This window comes from Bubalus bubalis, chromosome 10 (assembly GCF_019923935.1).
Source record: "Bubalus bubalis isolate 160015118507 breed Murrah chromosome 10, NDDB_SH_1, whole genome shotgun sequence".
NCBI lineage: Eukaryota > Metazoa > Chordata > Mammalia > Artiodactyla > Bovidae > Bubalus > Bubalus bubalis.
Genome location: NC_059166.1, coordinates 36,685,094 through 36,705,100, shown reverse-complemented (window position 1 = coordinate 36,705,100; position 20,007 = coordinate 36,685,094). Strand labels below are relative to the sequence as shown.

Sequence of the window (20,007 nt, the reverse complement as noted above, 5' to 3'; positions counted from 1 at the left end):
CAGTCCTTCCAAAGAACACCCAGGACTGATCTCCTTTAGAATGGACTAGTTGGATCTCCTTGCAGTCCAAGGGACTCTCAAGAGTCTTCTCCAACACCACAGTTCAAAAGCATCAATTCTTCAGCACTCAGTCTTCTTCACAGTCCAACTCTCACATCCGTACATGACCACTGGAAAAACCATAGCCTTGACTAGATGGACCTTTGTTGCCAAAGTAATGTCTCTGCTTTTTAATATGCTATCTAGGTTGGTCATTAAAAAGATAGCATATTAAAAACCTAGATAGCATATTAAAAAACAGAGACGTTACTTTTTATTTTTTAATATGCTATCTAGGTTGGTCATTGGAGAAGGAAATGGCAACCCACTCCAGTGTTCTTTCCTGGAGAATCCCAGGGACGGCAGAGCCTGGTGGACTGCCATCTATGGGGTCGCACAGAGTCAGACACGACTGAAGTGACTTAGCAGGTTGGTCATAACTGTTTTACTTAAACCTAAAAAGACAGAAATTAATATTTCATGATAACAGACTCATAATGCTTCCAATAGCAATATTTCATGCTGCATTCATTAAGATTAAGTCTAAAATCATGCTGTTAGTCCATTTGGTTATAGGATATTTCTAAGAATGAAAGCCCATTGTTTTAGAGTAGGATAGTTTCATCCAGCATAATTTTGGGGGGAAGAAGTGAGGGGAATCAGTGATTATCTGAGGCCTTCTACTAATGAACTCTAGTTTATTGAATTTGTTTCATGGACAAGGAGATAGGAGAATACTTCAAATAAGCAAGGGATCTTAGGGAAGCAACAGAGAACTTAATGATTGACCTTAATGACCTTAATCTGGTGTGTTTTCTGAATTTTCCACTGTAGCTGATAAATAGATAATAATGTAAGATATTTTCTGGAGACTTCCAAATGCTCTATTTGAAATGCTACTGATAACTAAATGCTGCTGTCCCATTTTGAGCATATTAATTCTAACATGATCCACAAAGATAAAAATATTTTAGTGCTGCACATCAAAAGCAATCTTACCATTCAGTTGTTCTGCATTCTAACTTCTTTTTAAAAAATTATTTATGCTTTCCCTTCTAGCATTAAACAGAAAAATTTTGAAACTTTTCCAGATAAGCTACATTTTAGTTAGTTTGACTTTGAAATCTAATTAGAAATAAATTGCAATGTTTTTTGATATCAGACCAAAATCCAGACCTCTTTTATAGTGTGGACCTATATTGAAAGATCAGTTTGACTTGCAGTACTTCTGGAGTGACTTAAGCCTGGTGGGCTGATGTCTATGGGGTCACACAGAGTCGGACATGACTGAAGTGACTTAGCAGCAAGAAACAGTCAAGTCACATGGGAAGATTGCATGCTGGCTCCTTGTCATTGTTCCTGTGATAAATGATGTGAACAGACATTTGGAGAGCACTTTGGAGCAGGATACCTATAAAAATCACCAGCCCATCAGAGTGAACCTTTCATCTTTTTTTCAGTTTGAGTTTCCATTGTATTTTTTCCTATTACTGTTTTATGGTTTCAATTACAAAAACAGTTGAGTTTTAAGATTAATTTTATTATTTCCATTCAGTGACATATGACATTAAGAAATGCAAGAAATATGTTATTTTTCTTCCAAATTAGTAAAGCAAAGCAGGGTCTCTGGGTTGTATAAGATTTTCAGTTGAGTTTTAGAAAAACCATTTTCAACATGGTTAAAACATAATCAGTTTTATTATCTTGTTTTTTAAAGCCCCTAAATCTTTGAAGATATAATTTTGATTGTATCAGTATAACAATATACAAAGAATATTGCAACAAACATTCAACTTTTTTTAGTAAGAGCCAACTTTAGTTAAACTTGAAAACTGAAAGGAACAAATATGAAGATGAAATTAAAGAGGAAAGCGTTTCATCAGATTGATCCATGTCTGGCAACTTCCTACTAGATGTGCTGTTATTTAGACAAGTGTTGATGATAAAGTTAACATCTTTGCTACTTTGATAGAAGGTTGATAAATAAATTTGAGAATTTTAAATACTTTAAGGAAAAACCTATTTTCAAGTATTAACAGATAGTAAAGTATCACCTATTCACTTGTAGTTCAAACTGTCACAGGATTTCAGAACTTGAAAGCTGCATATATTATGGGCTTCAGCTCTCACATTTTACAGAATGTAAGCAATTGATTCAGAGTTAAATTACTGGATTTTCATTTAATATCTTCTATTCAGTAATCTGTCCCTCTCCCCAAGGAATTTGACTGTTTTCTAAAATGTTATTTACGTGGTTTTAAATTAAATATATTTATTAAATATAATTTAAAAAGAACTTTTAATATGCTAGAATAACTCAGAACTTTAATTAAATCAAACTGGCTCTCCCATTGGTCATCAAGTTTAATAAATTTTTACTTTATGCTTTAAATGAATTTTGGCTGTTAGCTATTTCCTCTACATATTTGGTTATTAATGATAAAATTAAAGGTTTTATACTCCAAACTCTGATGAACTCTTTTGAAATGAGAAAAAATAGAATTTTATATGCTTGTAAGATTAAAAATATATTTCAGTCACAATAAATCTATGTTGTATGATATTTAATAGGCATTATATACATTTTATTGTATTATAGGAGTTTGAAGAAGTTATATCTACACAATGCCAAAACATCATATAAATTGATCAAATTGTGCTATTGAAAACTTTATAGACAATTTCATTCATTAATTGATTGTTCACCTTTACCAGTCTTGATGAATTTTGTGAACACTAAGTTGATAAATCTACTTTAATTTATATGAAGAAATCAAGATATAAATTATTTTATTTTGATTTTCTTTATTTTTAAAAAGTACATGGTTCCAGAAAATACTAATTGATGGAAAATGCTGTTTTATTTTAAAAACCAATGTCTGAGGGAAACTGTAATATGCCTTGTGGTTTTAGTATTTATTAGTATACATTTCGGAGAAGGCGATGGCACCCTACTCCAGTACTCTTGCCTGGAAAACCCCATGGATGGAGGAGCCTGGTAGGCTGCAGTCCATGGGGTCACTAAGAGTCTGACACAACTGAGCGACTTCACTTTCACTTTTCACTTTCATGCATTGGAGAAGGACATGGCAACCCACTCCAGTGTTCTTGCCTGGAGAATCCCAGGGACGGGGGAGCCTGGTGGGCTGCCGTCTCTGGGGTCGCACAGAGTCGGACACGACTGAAGCGACTTAGCAGCAGCAACAGTATACATTTAAAAATTTCTCAGTCTTCCCATCTTTTAATCATGAGTCAAGCAAGGCCCTCACAACTGTAACACATTAGTGCATTGTCCACATCATCAGAGCATACTGAGGTCCAGATTAATCTCAGATGTAGGAAGGCTATAGTCTCAGAGGATTTGTGTGATTAGCCACAGTTCTCATTAAATCAGCAGTTTTAAGTTGAACAATTAATTTTTACCTAAATCAGGTACAATTTCCATTAAATATATGTCATTTAGTCTCTGTAGAGTCTAAATGTATGTTACTACACATACTCACACATATTTCTTTAAGAAAAAAAATAAAAAACAACAAAAAAAAAGAAAATATGATTTACATAATGAAAAAACTTTATAGTGAATTTCAGTCATCTTTTTGTTAAGTATGCATATGCTGAACGTAGCATGTAGTTTATAAGCTAGATATTAAATTAACTTTCAATGCTATTTCGCAGCTGTAAAATTGACCATTTTATGTGGGAAATTACTCTTCCTGGCGGGGAACAAGCTAATGATTCTGTAGACCTATTTTTGGTAATGCATTGATGCTAGAGACTGGAATAATAAACTCTGATGTGCACTTCTTCCTCAGAATTGTAAGGATCACACTGATGGCCCATATTGCGATAAATGCCTTCCTGGTTTCTATGGTGATCCTACTAAAGGAACCTCTGACGACTGTCAGCCCTGTGCCTGTCCTCTCAATAGCCCATCCAATAAGTGAGTAACAAACTTACCTCTTTCCAGAGCTGGGAATCTGGTTCTGCAAGTGTATTTTTGATATAGAATTTACCCTTTCTCTTGTCACACATAAATAAATAATAAAGATGTGCATAAATTTATCAGGAAGATAATATGAATTTTTCTAAATATAAAATATTTAAAGCTATGGCTGTTTATTCCATGAAAATTTTAATATTTTTAGCTCTAGTTTTGGGGAGTTAGTATCTAAGAGATAGAACTCAAATAGAATTTCTAAACCAACTCCAAAGAACAGACGTATATTTTACAAACTTAGCCCAGCCTTCCACAAGTCGAAAGCAGCTTCTTGAAGGGGAAGCAGAGAATGCCGACCCCACGAAGAGCCTGGCTGTGTGTGCGGCTGTCTCGTGAACACTGGTGGACCAAGAAAGAAGTGTACCTTCTTGAACCTCTCTGCTGCCATTTTCTTTAAATATGTTTTGTATAGTTTGTCTTTCATTATGGGAACAGCTGCTTTTCCACAACCATTGATACACAATTCAAAATGTGATGGAACCTGGGCTTTGTGTTTCTGTGTGTTGATCAGCTCTTAGCTACATACCTTTAGTGTGTATGTATTTGATACGTGTACTTCTGGTGCTTCTACTTTGGCTGTGACTAGGCTAAAGAGTCGGGCACGACTGAGCGACTTCACTTTCACTTTTCACTTCCATGCTTTGGAGAAGGAAATGGCAACCCACTCCAATGTTTTTGCCTGGAGAATCCCATGGACAGAGGAGCCTAGTGGGCTGCCAACTATGGGGTCGCACAGAGTCGGACACGACTGAAGCGACTTAGCAGCAGCAACAGCAGCAGACACATACCCACAGATACACACACACACACCCCCCTTCATACTGTATTAAAAAATACTACTAATAAAATGCTGCTTATTTGGGTCCCAGTCACACACTGTAAATCTTAGGCAAGTCACAAATCCCTCAAAAAGGTAAAATAAGAAATAAATCTAGTTGACCTTTAAGCAACAGTTTTATCCCTTAGTTATTGCATGATTTATCATATTATCATATATCATATTGTATATATATTTTTATCTTATTGAAATAGTTTAATGGTATTATAAATTATAAAATATTGAAATATCGATGATAGCACTTTAGTTTGCATAAAACACATCATTAAAAGTTTAATACAAACTTAATACAATTTTTCTATTTATCTGGATATCTTTGTTTTTTAAAAAATTTTCTACTTGTTCATCTGAAACAATAACTTTGTATAGCAGACTTTTTAAAGTATATATTTTGTCTGATCTTCCCTTTACCTTTTAGGGGAACACATTATTTCAGATGCTGTAATTCACTTTCCCCTCAGGGGTAACCATCCCATAAGCAAATATGTAAGCAAGACCCTAAAACCAAAAATCTCTTTTTATTTTAATTAAGCATATTAATTATAATAATAATCAATACTTTTTATTAGTAAACATTGTAAGTAACTATAGTTTTAAATCAAATTTAAAAAAATTTTCTTAAAGGTTAGCTTAGTGCTTAATAAAATTCATATTTTTGTATGTAATTTTCATCTATTTCTGAATGCTGTAGTAATCCTTGAAGAGCAAAAATTTTTCATGATGATTACATGTTACAGGTTAAAAAGTTACAACTTTTTAATGTGAAGATGTTACCCAGCTGGTCATATTTTGTGGTCTTTATCTAAGATATTCCTAATAAAAATGGTCTTTTATTGCTAGGGTCCATGAATACCAGAAGTTAAAGATTTTGAGATTAATTCTGTCATTGAATTTAAAAGTTATCTTAGGAATTACGCTTCCTGCACTTCAGCCCACATGAAATCTTTTTCCTCTTCCCTGACAACATCTCTCCATCAGAATTTCCATCTTAGTCATTGGAGAGGAAAAGAAGAACTAAGATCTAATGAAAGCAGACTACTACATTCTAGGCATAGGGTCAGGCATTATACTTGGCATTATTTTACACCCACTTATTAAACTGTTTCTGAAGGTTAAATAATGCCAAATATAATACCTGACCCTATACCTAGAATGTAGTAGTCTGCTTTCATTAAATATTCAGAAAGGAGTTTTCAAGTGGGAAAAGAACATTATAGTGCCAATTTCTGGAACTGGAATTCCTTGATTTAATGCTGAATTTCATTCTTTCTAGCCGTATGACTCTGGGAAAGTAACTTACATTCTCTGTGTCTCAATTCTCTTGTCATAATTAGGACCTTCTCAGAAGGTTGTTATGAGAATTACATAAATTGAAATGCACCAAGCACCTAAAACCATGATTGAACATAGTGAGCCTAATACTGAGACTGATCATTTATTAAGTAATTTACTCAGTCATAAATTAAAGTATCAGAGTTGAAATTTTAAGTTTAAAGTCCATGTGCTTTCCATTCCCCTACAGTCTTACATTAAGGGCTTCTTTAAAAAACACTGCATTTTAAGCGTTAACATTAAGAGACTTAAATGGGGAATAGGGTAATATATATTAGTGATCAGAATATTTTCAGAATTTAGGGCATGTGCCTGGATAGTTATCAAACTGAAGATCTTTTGGCAACCAGGGATGTCAGAGAAGAGGAAGAAGGCTAAAAGGAAATCTGGAAAATAATGAGTATGTTGGACATCCCTGACACAAATCTTGCTCTCTGGTGTACTTGTGAAGGGTTAGATCAAGCGATGGAGAACCGACTCACTCACTTCAGTAGAATTCTCCAGAACCATCCAATTTACACAAAACTTTAAGAAAAACAAAGGGATGGCATCTGTTTACTCATCTGCATTGCACTCCTTCGCAACCAAAATATCAATGGCATTAGCGTAACTGTCAGTCCAGCAGAGCTGGCCATTCATAGTACCATATGAATCCTAGCCTAAAACATTTGCAGAATTATATAATCGAGTGAATATATAGACCTTATGAATTTATCCTCAAATTGTACTGGTATTATTATAAATATGGATGAGCCATTAGGGACAGAACTTTGCTTGGATAATTATAGGCATTCATGACCCATCCTCTGTTCACTGTGCTTCTACTTTAAAATGAATTCTAATTGTGCTCCTGAAAGAAAAAAGTCAGCAAGCATTAAACACCATCCATCATCTGTCAGTGATAAAAAGAATTGAGGTTCTAGTATCCAGTGATAAAATGTTCCTAAGTATGGTATTCCAGTTTGATATATTGTGCAGATCTTGACTCTTTAAGGAAAGCTCAATAATAACAGTAATGAAATATTTAAAGATCCTTTCATTTAAGGTGTTTTCATTTACATTAAACAATTGTTAAATTATTAGGTTATAATTTTATCCTTACAAGTAGAATTGGCAGTAGAGTGCAAAAACCTATTTTAAATGCCAGCTTTAAATGTAGCATTTTTAGAGGGAATTATACTCAATACTTATAATAACCTAGAGTGGAATATAATCTGCAAAAAACCTGAATCACTTTTCTGTACACCTGAAACTAAAATAAATATTGAAAATCAACTACAATAGATAGGTGGCATTTTTGTTTAAGTAAAAAGAAGGAACAGTGACAATTCACTTTGTTTAAAAATTTATGTTTAGAGGTATTAGGTTTTTTAAGTTGACCACAATTTTGAAAGTTAACATAATTCAGCTGCACAACTGTGATGAGACAAAATATAATTTTAATCTAATAACCTGAATTTGTATTCACTAAATAATGGGATATTTAATGACTTAGAGAAACTCTCCTTTTAAAAATGTTTTTGAAAAGTCATTATTCTTATAATCTGAGTTAGAAACTCTGCGGAATAAATTGACTAGTCACATATTATCCAGGAGATGTGATTTGAATGTTCGCAGGCTATTTAGGAAAAAAAAAAAAATCAACTAAAGGTTGCTGCAACCTTCATCTAGAAGTGTAAGGCTTAGTGATGGTTTTGCCTTGTGATTTATCTATTTAATCCCTGGTCATAAATCTTAGAGATCAAAAGCATTTTGGCTCCAAATTTCTTAGATAATGTTGCAAAATAAATCAAATGTGTAGGGAGATAGAGATAGATTGGTATAATTATTATGATGTATGACTACAGACAAGCATATAATATTTAAATTATACATATATATCACTTTATCAACTATTTACAGTATCCACTGTTTGCTTAGCCATCTCATCTTGGTGATGTATATATTCCAGCTATAGATTGTAACTAGGTAGGGAAATTTATCTCTAGAGAAGCAAATAAAATTGTAAACATTTCAAATGTTTATATTCTTTTAATTCTGGCATCACATAACTTATAGATTAAATACGATAAGAAACAGACACATCACAGTCCTTGAACTCTTAGGATATGTGTGTTATATAATAAAATTAGAGATATTCTTGGCACAAAGCTGAACAGAGAGTAGGCTCATTGTGAATACTACTTTTTGTGTGCATCAGAAGTACTAAACTTTAAATTTTTGAAAGAATTGACCACTTTTATAGTGGACTTTTGGGCTCAACCTAGAGGCCACATTCACTTATGGTTGTTAAGTTCAGTTCACTTCAGTCGCTTAGTCATGTCTGACTCTTTGAGACCCCATGAACCACAGCACACCAGGCCTCCCTGTCCATCAGTAACTCCTGGAGTTCACCCAAACCCATGTCCAGTGAGTTGGCGACGCCATCCAACCATCTCATCCTCTGTCGTCCCCTTCTCCTCCTGCCCTCAGTCTTTCCTAGCATCACAGTCTTTTCGAATGAGTCAGCTCTTCGCTTCAGGTGGCCAAAGTATTGGAGTTTCAGCTTCAACATCAGTCCTTCCAATGAACACCCAGGACTGATCTCCTTTAGGATGGACTGGTTGGGTCTCCTTGCATCCAGGGGAATCTCAAGAGTCTTCTCCAACACCACAGTTCAAAAGCATCAATTCTTCAGTGCTCAGCTTTCTTTATAGTCCAACTCTCACATCCATACATGACTACTGGAAAAACCATAGCCTTGACTAGATGGACCTTTGTTGGCAAAGTAATGTCTCTGCTTTTGAATATGTTGTCTAGGCTGGTCATAACTTTCCTTCCAAGGAGTAAGCCTCTTTTAATTTCATGGCTGCAGTCACCATCTGCAGTGATTTTGGAGCCCAAAAAAATAAAGTCTTGCACTGTTTCCACTGTTTCCCCATCTATTTCCCATGAAGTGATGGGACCAGATACCATGATATTAGTATTCTGAATGTTGCACTTTAAGCCAACTTTTTCACTCTCCACTTTCACTTTCTTCAAGAGACTCTTTAGTTCCTCTTCACTTTCTGCCATAAGGGTGGTGTCATCTGCATATCTGAGGTTATTGATATTTCTCCTGGCAATCTTGATTCCAGCTTGTGCTTCTTCCAGCCCAGCATTTCTCATGATGTACTCTGCATATAAGTTAAATAAGCAGGGTGACAAGATACAGCCTTGACGTACTCCTTTTCCTATTTGGAACCTGTCTGTTGTTTCATATCCAGTTCTAACTGTTGTTTCCTGACCTGCATATAGGTTTCTCAAGAGGCAGGTCAGGTGGTCTGGTATTCCCATCTCTTTCAGAATTTTCCACAGTTTACTGTGATCCACACAGTCAAAGGCTTTGGCATAGTCAATAAAGCAGAAATAGATGTTTTTCTGGAACTCTCTTGCTTTTTCCATGATCCAGCAGATGTTGGCAATTTGGTCTCTGGTTCCTCTGCCTTTTCTAACACCAGCTTGAACGTCTGGAAGTTCACTTGGAGAATTTTAAGCATTACTTTACTAGGGTGTGAGATGGGTGCGATTGTGCAATAGTTTGAGCATTCTTTCGCATTGCCTTTCTTAGGGATTGGAATGAAAACTGACTTTTTCCAGTCCTATGGCCACTGCTGAGTTTTCCACATTTGCTGGCATATTTAGTGCAGCACTTTCACAGCATCATCTTTCAGGATTTGAAATAGCTCCACTGGAATTCCATCACCTCCACCAGCTTTGTTCATAGGGATGCTTCATAAGGCCCACTTAATTTCACATTCCAGGATATCTGGCTCTAGGTGAGTGATTGCACCATTGTGATTATCTGGGTTGTGAAGATCTTTTTTGTACAGTTCTTCTGTGTATCTTGCCACCTCTTCTTAATATCTTCTGATTCTGTTAGGTCCATACCATTTCTGTCCTTTATTGAGCCCATCTTTGCATGAAATGTTCCCTTGGTATCTCTAATTTTCTTGAAGAGATCTCTAGTCTTTCCCATTCTATTGTTTTCCTCTATTTCTTTGCGTTGACTGCTGAGGAAGGCTTTCATATCTCTCCTTGCTATTCTTTGGAACTCTGCATTCAGATCCTTATATCTTTCCTTTTCTCCTTTGCTTTTCGCTTCTCTGATTTTCACGGCTATTTTTAAGGCCTCCTCAGACAACCATTTTGCTTTTTTACATTCCTTTTCTTGGGGATGGTCTTGATCCCTGTCTCCTGTACAATGTCATGAACCTCCGTCCATAGTTCATCAGGCACTCTGTCTATCAGATCTAGTCCCTTAAATCTGTTTGTCACTTCCACTGTATAATGAGAATATTACCATACCTCATGGTCATACCTCAATGGTCTAGTGGTTTTCCCCAATAGTTTTTAAAGTTAGTACTTATTCCAAGATGAAAGGAAAGTTAAGGAAATGTTCAATTCAGCAACATTATTCAGAAATTTTAGAATGTTAGGCATTTTAGACAATTTGCCACATATTGTTTTGTGTCCACATACGAGATTATCAGGTATCTTACTGGTCCCATCTATCAGAAGGAAAACAGTAAACTCCAGAGAAATTAAATGCCTTGATCATGATCATAGCTTGCTTATGGCAGAACAAATATTAGAATCCATATATTCTGATTCACCTCTCTGTGCTTCTTCCAGTGGGGCTATAGAAATAGAAACAATTATAGAGACATTGAAGAGAGGAAAAAAATTTAATAGAACTTATTCTCAGAAAAACTGTGAATGTCCATTGTAAAAAATGACTGCTGTTTGGTGATAGCTATGCTAACTCAAACTTAAGAGACTGAAGCAGGATGAAAAGCTGCAGGTTTAATTATTAATACCTAATAAGTAACTAGGGCTTCCTTTTTGGCTCAGACAGTAAAGAATCTGCCTACAATGCAGGAAACCTGGATTCTATCCCTCACTCAGAAAGATCCCCTGGAGAAGGAAATGGCAACCCACTCCAGTATTCTTGTCTGGAGAATTCCATGGACAGAGAAGCCTGGTGAAGTCCATGGTGTTGCAAAGAGCTGGACACGTCTGAGCAGCTAATACTTCCCACTGAAATGAGTAACTAAATGCCTTCAGCATTAAACAAACCAACATATGTTGGCAAAATTTTTAAACTGTTCTTAAATTATAACTATAACTTTGTGGCACTATGCTAACTATTTGCTTTCATACTTTATCAGCATGCAGACTACTCAGATCATGTTCCACTTTTGCTGAATGGGAAGCTCATGTTTAGAGAGACACAGAAAATATGCAATTCTAATTACAAAATCCAATTATGGATATTCCATCAGATTTCACACTATTTGAAGACAATTAAAGAAATATGTTTGCTTAATGAGTCTCATGAGAATAAGTAGAACAGAGGTAATTAAACTGAAATAAGGAAAAGCCTATGGACACATTTCAAAAATTCATGTGGCCCAAACCATAGTAAGTAAGATGAGTTTTCCCTTCATTCCTCTCCTCTTCTTCTCCTTCTTCCACTCCTTCAGCAGTTATGCATGGACAATCTCACCATCTTACCCTAGTTTCCTCATTCACTGACACATTGCAGCATCTTATCCCATTTTATATTTCTTCCCCTGAGCAAGAGTTCCAGATAACAATTAGTTAGAAGGAGTACTGCTCCACTATTGTACATGCAAACATAGAACAGGTCCTGATTGTCTAACCCTCAATGTTGAAAACTTTGTGCTAGTAATGAAAGAATTCATTATTTCCTATCACATCACAGGAACCAGGAGGTTTCTGGGTTCCCTCTTGCATTGGCTGTAAGAAAGTTCAAAGCCACATGTTGATCTGCCACTATGAAATGAAAATATTGTACAATATATACATATCAGATCAGATCAGTCGCTCAGTTGTGTCCGACTCTTTGCGACCCCATGAATTGCAGCACGCCAGGCCTCCTTGTCCATCACCAAGTCCCAGAGTTCACTCAGATTCACATCCATCAAGTCAGTGATGCCATCCAGTCATCTCATCCTCTGTCGTCCCCTTCTCCTCCTGCCCCCAGTCCCTCCCAGCATCGGAGTCTTTTCCAATGAGTCAACTCTTCGCATGAGGTGGCCAAAGTACTGGAGTTTCAGCTTTAGCATCATTCCTTCCAAAGAAATCCCAGGGCTGATCTCCTTCAGAATGGACTGGTTGGATCTCCTTGCAGTCCAAGGGACTCTCAAGAGTCTTCTCCAACACCACAGTTCAAAACCATCGATTCTTCGGCGCTCAGCCTTCTTCACAGTCCAACTCTCACATCCATACATGACCACAGGAAAAACCATAGCCTTGACTAGATGAACCTTTGTTGGCAAAGTAATGTCTCTGCTTTTGAATATGCTATCTAGGTTGGTCATAACTTTCCTTCCAAGGAGTAAGTGTCTTTTACTTTCATGGCTGCAGTCACCATCTGCAGTGATTTTGGAGCCCAGAAAAATAAAGTCTGACACTGTTTCCACTGTTTCCCTATCTATTTCCCATGAAGTGATGGGACCAGATGCCATGATCTTCGTTTTCTCAATGTTGAGCTTTAAGCCAACTTTTTCACTCTCCACTTTCACTTTCATCAAGAGGCTTTTTAGTTCCTCTTCACTTTCTGCCATAAGGGTGATGTCATCTGTATATCTGAGGTGATTGATATTTCTCCCAGCAATCTTGATTCCAGCTTGTGTTTCTTCCAGTCCAGCGTTTCTCATGATGTACTCTGCATATAAGTTAAATTAACAGGATGACAGTATACAGCCTTGACGAACTCCTTTTCCTATTTGGAACCAGTCTGTTGTTCCATGTCCAGTTCCAACTGTTGCTTCCTGACCTGCATACAAGTTTCTCAAGAGGCAGATCAGGTGGTCTGGTATTCCCATCTCTTTCAGAATTTTCCACAGTTTATTATGATCCACACAGTCAAAGGCTTTGGAATAGTCAATAAAGCAGAAATAGATGTTTTTCTGGAACTCTCTTGCTTTTTCCATGGTCCACTGGATGTTGGCAATTTGATCTCTGGTTCCTCTGCCTTTTCTAAAACCAGCTTGAACATCAGGAAGTTCCCGGTTCACATATTGCTGAAGCCTGGCTTGGAGAATTTTGAGCATTACTTTACTAGCATGTGAGATATACATGTACCCATCCATATAAATGCATTTTTATAACATGAATTCTGTACTCTAAATATACCCTTAATTTTTATGTTAATTTTTTCTCTTTTATTGCATCATTTTATCTTAGTGTACATATTTTGATAGTTAGAATTAAATACTTTCTGGAACAAAGTGGATTGTATCTGTGATTGTACCTTGACATATGTAAATACACACATATGTTCACATACATATTAATTTATATGTACATATATACACTTAACTTATAAATGGATCAACATAAATATAAAAATCTACATTCAGTCATTTAAAAAGACTGTTTCTTTGTGTAGATCCTTACTATTTATTTTGGCAATAGCTTCTCTTGCTCCCTGTTTGTGAAAAATGCCTGCTATTCTTGATTGCTTGTGTCTTCTGTGGAGTGACTAAGCTAGGAAGCAGAACAGTGCCTCTGCTGGTGTGAAGCTGGCCAATTACAGTTAGATGACATAATCTTGGAATTTCTTGAAGTTAGCAAAGATCTTCCAGTTCCCTCTTTCTTTCATAGAACAGTTAGCTTCACGTATTTGCCAAAATCAGTGTCAAGTTGCTGCTTTTGCCAATCCAAATTCTATAGACATTTCTTGATGTACATGTTTATTTCTTATTCTAATTTTATGTTTGTGGCTGAATACCATCTTCTCCATAGTTATAACTACAGTTGCAGCAACAAGGGAATGAACCCTGTTTACATTGTTTAAAGGGTATCGAAGCACAAATACAAACATATTTTATGAGGAGCTTTTATTTAGACTCATTTGTCAAGTAGTTACACCACTAGAAGTTTGTGTGCTAAGTCACTTCAGTCAAAGTTTAAATTTACTTAATTCTGAATTAAGAAGGTGTGAAGGACAGGGAAGCCTGGCATGCTGCTGTCCATGAGGTCACAAAGAGTCGAATGGACACGGCCTTGTCACTAAACAGCAACAGATAGGGAAAAGAGAACATCAAGTTAGAAAAAAAGTTTTGGATTCCATGCTAAATTCTCCTGGAAATTAGCATATGACTTGGGACAAGAAAAATTATGCCCACCCAACCAACTCATAGGATTTTGTGAAAATTTGATAGAATTATTCATAAAAGCTCGCTAAAAATGTAAAGAGCTAGTCAAGTCTGATATATTGTTATTGTTTAATTTTTTCTGAAAAAGCATTGTTTTTTGTCAGTGAGTGCATTTTACATTACTTCTGTCATTCTAACCAGTCTGTTGTTCCATGTCCAGTTCTAACTGTTGCTTCCTGACCTGCATACAAGTTTCTCAAGAGGCAGGTCAGGTGGTCTGCTATTCCCATCTCTTGAAGAATTTTCCACAGTTTATTGTGATCCACACAGTCAAAGGCTTTGGCATACTCAACAAAGCAGAAATAGATGTTTTTCTGGAACTCTCTTGCTTTTTCGATGATCCACTGGATGTTGGCAATTTGGTCTCTGGTTCCTCTGCCTTTTCTAAAACCAGCTTGAACATCTGGAAGTTCACGGTTCACGTCTTGCTGAAGCCTGGCTTGGAGAATTTTGAGCATTACTTTACTAGCATGTGAGATGAGTGCAATTGTGCGGTAGTTTGAGCATTCTTTGGCATTGCCTTTCTTTGGGATTGGAATGAAAACTGACCTTTTCCAGTCCTGTGGCCACTGCTGAGTTTTCCAAATTTGCTGGCATATTTAGTGCAGCACTTTCACAGCATCATCTTTCAGGATTTGAAATAGCTCAACTGGAATTCCATATATATATATGCCTTAATATACTGTATTGGTGTTTTTCTTTCTGACTTACTTCACTGTGTATAATAGGCTCCAGTTTCATCCACCTCATTAGAACTGATTCAAATGCATTCTTTTTAATAGCTGAGTAATATTTCATTGTGTGTATGTACCACAATTTTCTTACCCATTCATCTGTAAATGGACAGCTAGGTTGCTTCCATGTCCTAGCTATTGTAAACAGTGCTGCAATGAACATTGGGATACACATGTCTCTTTCATTTCTGGTTCCCTCAGTGTGTATGCCCAGCAGTGTGATTGCTGGGTTGTATGGCAGTTCTGTTTCCAGTTTTTTAAGGAATCTCTACACTGTTCACCATACTGGCTATACCAGTTTGCATTCCCACCAACAGTGTAAAAGGGTTCCCTTTTCTCCACACACTCTCCAGCATTTATTGTTTCTAGACTTTTTGATAGCAGCCATTCTGACCCATGTGAGATGGTACCTCATTGTGGTTTTGATTTGCCTTTCTCTGATAATGAGTGATGCTGAACATCTTTTCATGTGTTTGTTAGCCATCTGTATGTCTTCTTTGGAGAAATGTCTATTTAGTTTTCTGGCCCATTTTTTTGATTCAGTCATTTATTTTTCTGGTATTGAGCTGCAGGAGCTGCTTGTATATTTTTGAGATTAATTCTTTTAATTAAGCCCATTTGTTTATTTTAGCTTCTATTTCCATTACTCTGGGAGGTGGGTCATAGAGGATCATGCTGTGATTCATGTCAGAGAGTATACTGCCAATGTTTTCTCTAGGTGTTTTATAGTTTCTGGTCTTATATTTAGACTTTTAATCCATTTTGAGTTTATTTTTTGTGTATGGTTGTTAGTGTTCTAGTTTCATTCTTTTACAGGTGGTTGACCATTTTCCCAGCATCACTTGTTAAAGAGATTGTCTTTTCTCCATTGTATATTTTTGCCTCCTTTATCAAAGATAAGGTGTCCATAGGTGCATGGATTTATCTCTGGGCTTTCTATTTTGATCCATTGATCTGTATTTCTGTCTTTGTGCCAGTACCATACTGTATTGATGACTGTAGCTTTGCAGTATACTCTGAGGTCAAGCAGGTTGATTCCTCTAGTTCCATTTTTCTTTCTCAAGGTTGCTTGGCTGTTCGAGGTTTTTTTTTGTATTTCCATACAAATTGTGAAATTATCTGTTCTAGTTCTCTGAAAAATACCATTGGTAGCTTGATAGGGATTGCATTAAATCTATAAATTGCTTTCGGTAGTATACTCATTTTCACTATATTGATTCTTCCAATCTATGAACATGGTATATTTCTCCATCAATTTGTGTCATCTTTGATTTCTTTCATCAGTGTTTTATAGTTTTCTATATATAGGTCTTTTGTTTCTTTAGGTAGATTTATTCTTAGGTATATTAATCTTTTCGTTGCAATGGTGAATGGGATTGTTTCCTTCATTTCTCTTTCTGTTTTCTCATTCTTAGTGTATAGAAATGCATGGGATTTCTGTGTATTAATTTTATATCCTGCAACTTTACTATATTCATTGATGAGCTCTAGTAATTTTCTGGTGTTGTCTTTAGGGTTTTCTATGTAGAGGATCATGTCATCTGCAAACAGTGCGAGTTTTACTTCTTTTCCAACTTGGATTTCTTTTATTTCTTTATTTTCTCTGATTGCTGTGGCTAAAACTTCCAAAACTATGTGAATAGTAGTAGTGAGAGTGGGCATCCTTGTCTTGTTCCTGACTTTAGGGGAAATGCTTTCAATTTTTTGCCATTGAGAATAATGTTTGCTGTGGGTTTATCATATATGGCTTTTAATATGTTGAGGTATGTTCCTTCTATACCTGCTTTATGGAAAGTTTTTATCATAATTTTGTCAAAGGCATCTACTGAGATAATCATATGGGTTTTATCTTTCAGTTTGTTAATGTGTATCACACTGATTAATTTGCAAATATTGAAGAATCTTTGTATCCCTGGGATAAAGCCCACTTGGTCATGATGTATGATCTTTTTAATATATTGTTGGATTCTGTTTGCTAGAATTTTGTTGAGGATTTTTGCATCTATGTTCATTAGTGATATTGGCCTGTAGTTTCCATTTTTTGTGGCATCTTTGTCAGGTTTTGGTATTAAGGTGATGATGGTCTCATAGTATGAGTTTGGGAGTTTACCTTCCTCTGCAGTTTTCTGGAAGAGTTTGAGTAGGATTGGTGTTGCTACTGCTGCTGCTAAGTTGCTTCAGTGATGTCCAACTCTGTGTGACCCCATAGATGGCAGCCCACCAGGCTCCCCCATCCCTGGGATCCTCCAGGCAAGAATACTGGAGTGGGTTGCATTTCCTTCTCCAATGCATGAAAGTGAAAAGCGAAAGTGAAGTCACTCAATCATGTCCGACTCCTAGCGACCTCATGGACTGCAGCCTACCAGGCTCCTCTGTCCATGGAATTTTCCAGGCAAGAGTACTGGAGTGGGTTGCCATTGCCTTCTCCAGGATTGGTGTTAGCTCTTCTCTAAATTTTTAGTAGAATTCACCTGTGAAGCCATCTGGTTCTGGGCTTTGTTTGTTGGAAGACTTTTGTTTACAGTTTCTATTTCCATGCTTGCGATGGGTCTTTTACAATTTTAAATTCTTCCTGGTTCCATTTTGGAAGACTATACTTTTCTAAGAATTTGTCCATTTCTTCCAAGTTGTCCATTTTATTGGCATATAGTTGCTGATAGTAGTCTCTTATGATCCTTTGTATTTCTGTGTTCTTTTGTGATTTCTCCGTTTTCATTTCTAATTTTGTTGATTTGATTCTTCTCCCTTTATTGTGATGAGTCTGGCTAATGGTTTGTCTGTTTTATTTATCTTCTCAAAGAACCAGCTTTTAGTTTTCTTGATTCTTGCTATAGTCTCCTTTGTTTCCTTTTCATTTATTTCTGCTCTAATTTTCATTATTTCTTTCCTTGTACTAACCCTGGGTTTCTTTATTTCTTCTTTTTCTAGTTGCTTTAGGTGTAAAGTTAGGTCATTTATTTTATTTTTCTCTTGTTTTCTTGAGGTAAGCTTGTATTGCTATGAACCTTCCTCTTAGCACTGCTTTTACTGAATCCCATAGGTTTTTGGTTGTCGTGTTTTCATTTTCATTTATTTCTATGTATATTTTGATTTACTTTTTGATTTCTTCCATGATTTGTTGGTTATTCAGAAGCATGTTGCTTAGCCTCCGTGTTTGTATTTTTAATAGTTTTTTTTTTTCCTGTAGTTGACATCTAATCTTATTGCATTGTGATCAAAAAAATACTTGAAATGATTTCAACCTTTTTTAATTTACCAAGGCTAGATTTATGGTCAAGGATGTGATCTATCCTGGAGAATGTTCCATGTGTACTTGAGAAAAAGGTAAAATTGATGTTTTGGGATGAAATGTCCTATAGCTATCAATTAGGTCTAACTGGTCCATTTTTTCATTTAAAGCTTGTGTACCCTTGCTAATTTTCTGTTTTATTGATCTATTCATAGGTATGAGTGGGGTATTAAAGTCTCCCACTATTATTGTGTTACTGTTAATTTCCCCTTTCATACTTTTTATCATTTGCCTTACATATTGAGGTGCTCCTATGTTGGTGCATATATATTTATAATTGTTATATCTTCTTCTTGGATTAATCCTTTGAACATTATGTAATGTCCTTCTTTGTCTCTTTTCATGGTCTTTATTTCAAAGTCTATTTTATCTGATATGAGTATTGCTACCCCTGCTTTCTTTTGGTCTCCATGTGCATGAAATATCTTTTTCCAGCCCTTCACTTTCACTCTGTATGTGTCCCTAGGTTTGAGGTGGGTCTCCTGTAGACAGCATATATAGAGGTCTTGTTTTTGTATCCATTCAGCCAGTCTTTGTCTTTTGGTTGGGGCATTAAACCCATTTATATTTAAGGTAATTATTGGTAAGTATGATCACATTGCCATATGCTTTGTTGTTTTAGTTTCAAGTTTATAAACTTTTTCTGTGTTTCCTGTCTAGAGAAGATCTGTGTTGAAGAGCTGGTTTGGTGGTGCTGAATTCTCTCAACTTTTGCTTGTCTATAAAGCTTTTGATTTCTCCTTCATATCTGAATGAGATCCTTAAGTACAGTAATCTGGGTTGTAGGTTTTTCTCTTTTATCACTTTAAGTATGTCCTGCCATTCCCTTCTGGCCTGAAGAGTTTCTATTGAAAGATCACTGTTATCCTTATGGGGATCCCCTTGTGTATAATTTGTTGCTTTTCCCCTGGTGCTTTTCATATTTGCTCTTTGTGTTTGATATTTGTTAGTTTGATTAATATGTGTCTTGGGGTGTTTCAACTTGGCTTTACCCTGTTTGGGACTCTCTGGGTTTCTTGGACTTGGGTGGCTATTTCCTTCCTCATTTTAGGGAAGTATTCAATTATTATCTCCTCAAGTATTTTCTCCTGCCCTTTCTTTTTGTCTTCTTCTTCTGGGACTCCTATTATTTGAACGTTGGGGTATTTAACATTGTCCTAGCGGTCTCTGAGGTTGTTTTCATTTCTTTTAATTCTTTTTTCTTTTTCCCCCTCTGCTTCATTTGTTTCTAACATTCTATCTTCCACCTCACTTATCCTCTCTTCTGCCTCAGTTATTCTACTGTTTATTCCCTCCAGGGTGCTTTTGATCTCAGTTATTACATTATTCATTATTGATTGACCCTTCTTTATTTCTTCAACGTCCTTGTTAAACATTTCTTGCATCTTCTCAATCCCTGTCTCTAGTCTATTTATCTGTAACTCCATTTTGTTTTCAAGATTTTGGATCATCTGTACTATCATTATTTTGAATTCTTTTTCAGGAAGACTCCCTGTCTCCTCCTCTTTTGTTTGGTTTACTGGGCATTTATCATGTTCCTTCACCTGCTAAATATTTCTCTGCCTTTT

At 36.0% G+C, this 20,007-nt stretch overlaps 1 protein-coding gene across 3 annotated transcripts in view; it reads left to right on the top strand.

Annotated features, from left to right (window-relative positions):
* The window catches only part of LAMA2 (laminin subunit alpha 2), a 708,999-nt gene that overhangs the window by 421,381 nt on the left and 267,611 nt on the right, over nt 1–20,007 (top strand). For all 3 annotated transcript variants that reach the window (XM_025294565.3, XM_025294564.3, XM_044924246.2), the window contains one exon: nt 3,855–3,982. In XM_025294565.3, coding sequence (XP_025150350.3) covers nt 3,855–3,982 — 128 coding nt within the window. The remainder of the gene's footprint in view (nt 1–3,854; nt 3,983–20,007) is intronic.